The following is a 6,000-nucleotide window of genomic DNA, read 5'->3' as shown; positions in this document are numbered from 1 at the left end:
GGGCCTCTCACTGTTGTGGCCTCTCCCGTTGCGGAGCACAGGCTCCAGACATGTAGGCCCAGCGGCCATGGCTCACGGGCCCAGCCGCTCCGCGGCACGTGGGATCCTTCCGGACCCGGGCACAAACCCGCGTCCCCTGCATTGGCAGGGGGACTCTCAACCACTGCGCCACCAGGGAAGCCCCACATTATATTTTATTTGCTTTTACTTTCCTTAGGAATTGAGTAATACTAGAAATAGAAACAATTACACTTTTAAAAGACTTTTAAAGACTCCACATTAGTGACTGTGGTTGGCAGCAATAGGCACACTCACAGAATGGCCTGGCCCTAACGCACTTAATATTTGCCATAAAAACATTTTATTATCTTTTATGTGACTCTTCTAATCTTTTCCTACGATAATTATAGAAGGTAAATTTCCATTTAGAAAAAGTAAGTGGAAATGTTACATGTTCCTTCTTGGGTTTCCCACACATGCTAATTCATATTATAATTGATTTCTGCAAAGTAATAAAAAGGAAATCTCTACACTAGAGTATCACATATATACTGCTGAAGATCATATGCATTTCTAATAGGTGGTACTGCCTTTTCATGAGTATACTGAAGGAAAAGAGAAGGTCTGGATTCTGGGAGGTGTTGACACATTGGACAAGCAAAGTGATAGTAAGTGATTAAGGCCCGTGTGGGACTTTTGAACCATAGGTTGGGGATGCCAAGCAAAATGCTGAGGGAAAATCAATGATGTATGAATTGCCTAAATCCCTCTGCCAAACCTTAACACTTATTCCCTTCGTAAGGTCCCTTCTCTTGGAATTGAAGCAAGAATTGAGGTAAGTGCATGGACAGTAGGGTTCAGAGTCTTTGGCTGATGAAAGAGACCAGGGAAATCTAACACCTTAGGTCCATAATGCATGTCATCCCTTAGGGAAGAGTGAAAGGCCCTGCACTGTAACAGGTGGAGTAGCCCAGGACGAAGCACTGACTTTGAAGACACACATTCAAGTGTCAGCTCTACCCTCATGAACGCTGAGGTCATGTCCAAGTCACCTATCCTCCCTGAATCATGGTTTCTTCAGTAAGTGATTAGATATACTAGCATCGTAAGAATTAACTTACATAGCATATCTGGAATTTCCTAGTATACCTAGAACATATGAGCCCAAAGGATTGAATTTAATTTGAATGGCAAAACCCATAATTTTTCCATTTCCCCCTTTTTGGAAAGTGTCAGACTTACAGTGTCATCCCCAAAACAAAAGTTTTTGTTACCCATTTGTCCTGTTTATTCCTCAACACACTGTTCAGTTTCAGCCCCAATATACAGGTTTTTATTCTCTAATTAAGAAGTTAACCTTATTTCCCAAATAGTGGTCTTTAATTTCTCTCCTTATAATTTCCTCAAATATGTAATTCCATAAACTATATGAAGCCTTTCCTAAAGGACAGAGGCCAAAATCTTGATCAGTGTCATCAGTACATTCTACATCGGGTTTACCCCTAGCTGACTCAAAATTTCTTGAATGTTAAGGATCACATTTTGTCACCCAATGTAGCATACTAGCACACTGTGAAGCACCAATGTTCCTGCTAAATTATTCCTCTCCTCCCTGAGTCTACTGTTCCTTCTGATGTCTACTCACTGTGTCTGCCACCACTATTTACTAGTGATCCAAACCAGAAGCCAAAGAATCATTCTTGACTTTTTCAATCCATCTCGTCCATTTAAACACTAAGATCTACCTATTTTACTGCCTCATCAATTTTAGAATCTTCCCTCCTTCTTCCTGCTTTAACCCTAGTCCTCTTGCTCATTATCTCTTGAGAGAACATAGAAAAAGCCTTATAGCTGCTCATTGGTTCTTTTCACTATTCAATTCCAGCTTTATACTCCAGCCAAAATGATCTATTTATGTGGAAGATCTAATCTTGACACTTCCTTTCCTGAAAAGCTGTATTAGTTTCTCCATTTAATAGTGGAAAAATAATTGAAATCCCAGATAATTTTTAGGGTTACTGCCTCTTGGTTCTTGTTGCCTTCCTTTTCTCAAATTTTATGCCTCAATAATACCAAGCTGATTTTAGTACCCTGGGCACACACTATGCTATTTAACCCTTCTATGCTTCTTCAAGCTTTTAACTCTTGCTTGGATTTTTCCTTCCTGGTTTCTTCTTCTGTGTTAAACTTCTTATTCTTTGAGGCTCTCAGCTCAGAGGGTTTCTCCATTAAGAAAATATTTACAAATCCCTAAAATGGGCTAAGTCTGACTCCTTTGTTTTTTCATAGAATCCTGTGTTTACTGTGATTTATTACTTAGTACACTGCATGGGCATGGTTTTTTCATCTTTCAGGGTCTCCTACAGTACCAAAAATATTTTGAAGATAAAAGGTGTGTCTTTCCTAGCTCCTCTAGGTAAGAGGTGGTTAATTCTTACTACCTAGATTCTCAGAACTACCAAGGTTTCAAGTTTGTTCCTCACCTGTTTTTTCAATTCATTGGGGCGTCTCAGGCCCCTCTAATAATCCATTATTTTGAAATAAGAAAGCCAGAGTCAGTTTTTTGACACTCTCAACCACAGAGCCCTAATAATCCGTTTGTGCATTTCATTTTGTAAAATTTCATAGTATAATTATCACTGATATTTCCACAGTAGGTTCCCCTACACCTCAGAATAAACTGTGGCTTTTACTATTTGATGCTAGCTTATACACAAAATATATTATAGATATAAATACACATGTACACATAAATGTGTAAATCTTGAGGGCTACAATGTCTCTTCCTTAATAATATAGTTCCACCCAGCAACATTTTCCTTTTAATGTAAAGTCCTGAGAGCAGAACTTTGTTTTGTTTCCTGATGTATCTCAGCACTTAGACAAGTACTTGGAACATAGTAGGTCTTCAATAATATCTGTCAAATGAGAGCATGAATGAATGAAATGAATGAATGAATAAACTAAATGATTTACTTTCTTACATAATTAAAAGTAGCAACTCTGAAAGATTGCATTTGCCAGTACTGCTCAAGAGTAAAATTTATTCTCAGGAAGATTCTTACTTTATAATTTTTAATTTAATAGACTAACTTAGTTTAAATTTTGATGTATTTTGCCAAGATCAGTTGTAGAGTCTGAAACGTAGGTTTTAAACTCACACTTTGAGTTTTTCCTAGGCAATCTGTACCTATAACTAGCTGATAATTGGTACATGATAAAATTGGATAGAGGTTTTCATCACCTGATTCCTTCTTATATTCTCAGCTATTAGGAAAACTTGATTCAACAGTTATTATAAATAACTTTTTAGGTAGGTTTTATTGAATATTTTGGTCCCTATACAGTGGCTTTTAAAATGTGACAGAATGTTCTTAATGGAAATGACTAATAATTAAGTGGCTTTCATGCACTTTTTGAATAGTAAAGGATTTTGTTTATTCTTTCCCAGTCAGAAAAATTCAGTATCTAATTCCAGAGTGATGTAAGATGATTATTCATTTTCATTAGTTACGCATCACCAAAAATAAGATCTATTTAGCCTGAACAAAATGTGTATATGTGTGTGTGTATATGTGATATATATATATATATATATATATATATATATCTCAAACATGGAATTATATAAGTACATGTAAATCATAACCAGTCAAAACATGAGCAGATGCAAAGATATGAAAGCATGAAGGCAATTTTGAGAGGAAATGAGAGGAAGAAATAGTGCTATAAGTATTGTTATAATTGAAGATTTTTCTTATAGATTTTGTATAAAAATATATATCATTTGTATTCTTTTGAAACTAAATCTATTCACTCACCTTCATATAACCAGTCAGCAATTCCATTAAAAATAATTCCTTCTTTTCCAGAAGATGTCAGTCGCAATGAACTACTCTTTATATCAGGTTGATAGTAGATATTATTTTCAAAAATATAAATCTGGATCAGGAAACATGTAAAACAAACAAACCAAAAAACCAAAAATATTAGGAAGCCTTTTTTTAAACGTTCATATTATAGAATAATAGCTGAAGAGCTAAGTGTTTTATTATTTGCCTGCTTTCAATTTGTTTTTATTTAATGTATATTTTTTATTGCTTTCAATTATTAATGGCTGTTTCTTTCTCTATCATATAATATCCAGTTATCATTTAGAAATTACATGGTACTAGCTATTGAAGCTTTTAAATCCATATATTCAACAACAATGTTTCATCTACTTAATAATCTTTTCCTCATAACACAAAATTGGTTTAGGTTTGAGATAACATTCTGCAGGCTTAAGAGACTGACAACTGTACTGCCATTTTAGTAACAGCAAACAACTCGAAAAACCTCAATTTGGGGTCTTTTACCAAAAAATGCATTGGTGATCGATAAAATAATCTTTAGAGAATGTCTCTGATTCTGTCCAGCTCAACTCAAAAATCCACTAATGAAAGGAAACACTGGCAAAATTCCTTCAGATTGATGAGTGGAACACACCTCCCTATGCCTCAATCTTCCCTGGTAATTCTTTCCTAAATAGCATAGCAGTAATAATAACCTTGTGCTTGAGGATTCAAGAAAGAGTTTTAATACGAATACATTACAGAGTCTTACAAAATAATATCAACATCACCAGCAGCAACAACAATAGTCCCAATACAGGAACAGCAGTAGAAATTAAACAGTGTCTGTCCACAAAAAATGAACTATCTTTAATAGAGATAATTCAGGATAAAATTATTTATAATTCACTTTAAAATATTTTTAATGCCAAACATTTCAAACTGTTGGTCTGTGTGATATAACTGTCACAGAGCCGTGTTTCATCCACTTGTTGCGGGGAGTAAAATATTATTCAATGAAAGCAAAATTGCTATTTAGATTGACATTCTACTAAGAAGGTGAAAGATGGCCTAGTGCCCATATGTTCCAGCATGCTATAGGATCATTGCACAAAAGCAGATAGAGCAAACACAAGAACTTCTGAAATAATTGTCTGATTAATCATGAGGTCCTAGATTTTAAACCTTGATGTGCACAGTGATGTTAATATCCAGAACATTTGATTGATATCCTACTTTGATTCTGGTGATCTGGCAAGCACTTAACAGTGAGTGTATCTAGTTAACCATTCCACTACTATCTGTTGTTTATATTACAGGTGAGGATGACAATAAGAATAAGAATTGTTGGGGGTGGAGAGTAAAAAAGATATAATAGGTGTTTAAACATGTGTTTATAATCAGGCAGCCTAAATTTAAAATCCAAATAACTTGGATAATTTGCTTAACGTTTCTGCATCTCAATCCTCTCTTTTATAAGATGTGGATGTCTCACACCTACTTTAGAGATCTGATGTGAAGAATAAATGAGATGATGAATGTAGAACACGTAACACATGTGGCTATTGCTAGGAGCAGGGCTGACTTCACGCAAGATAATCTGGTTCAAAAATCTTACACTTTTTGCAGGCGCTACAGAACCTAAATCAAAACAAAACCTCTACAGCTTCAGCCAATGTGTAACTTATCCCAAACTATTGACTATTGGGTTGATTATATTATGTCGACTATATACTAGGAATAGTTAGTAGAATAGTAATAGCAGTAGAGGTAGTACTATTAGGAGGAGAGGGGGTGGTATTAACAAATGATATTCATTGCTTTCACTTCATTTAGAAAGTTTCCAAGTGATAAGAATATAGGAAATAAACATTATTGAAAGTATGCAGGTCCCACTTAGGCAAAAGTTTGAGAACTATATCTCAGGTATCTTAAAACTGGATGGAAGTGGGGTTTTTTTTATGACTTTCACAACCCCTCATAACTGAGAAATAATATTAGCTTTATGGTAGCCATTTAAAGCTTAAACTTTATGTGTTTTGTACTACCTCCTTTTGCCTTTCACAAACAGTATATGAAACAGGCACACAAAATCGGCTTTACTTGGAGGGAATCCTCTTTTTGTACCATAATCTTCTACTAGGACTTGTAAGTAAATAGAAATTCA

The 6,000-nt window shown here is 35.2% G+C and overlaps 1 protein-coding gene across 2 annotated transcripts in view; it reads right to left on the bottom strand.

Moving 5' to 3' along the window:
• The window catches only part of DPP10 (dipeptidyl peptidase like 10), a 681,887-nt gene that overhangs the window by 137,429 nt on the left and 538,458 nt on the right, over positions 1–6,000 (bottom strand). For both annotated transcript variants that reach the window (XM_007456345.1, XM_007456346.1), the window contains exon 8: positions 3,822–3,942. In XM_007456345.1, the coding sequence (XP_007456407.1) occupies positions 3,822–3,942 (121 nt within the window). The remainder of the gene's footprint in view (positions 1–3,821; positions 3,943–6,000) is intronic.

Source organism: Lipotes vexillifer, unplaced genomic scaffold, assembly GCF_000442215.2.
Source record: "Lipotes vexillifer unplaced genomic scaffold, Lipotes_vexillifer_v1.1 scaffold3, whole genome shotgun sequence".
Lineage (NCBI taxonomy): Eukaryota > Metazoa > Chordata > Mammalia > Artiodactyla > Lipotidae > Lipotes > Lipotes vexillifer.
The sequence above is the reverse complement of the archived record's forward strand: the minus strand, read 5'-3'. Positions and strand labels throughout refer to the sequence as shown.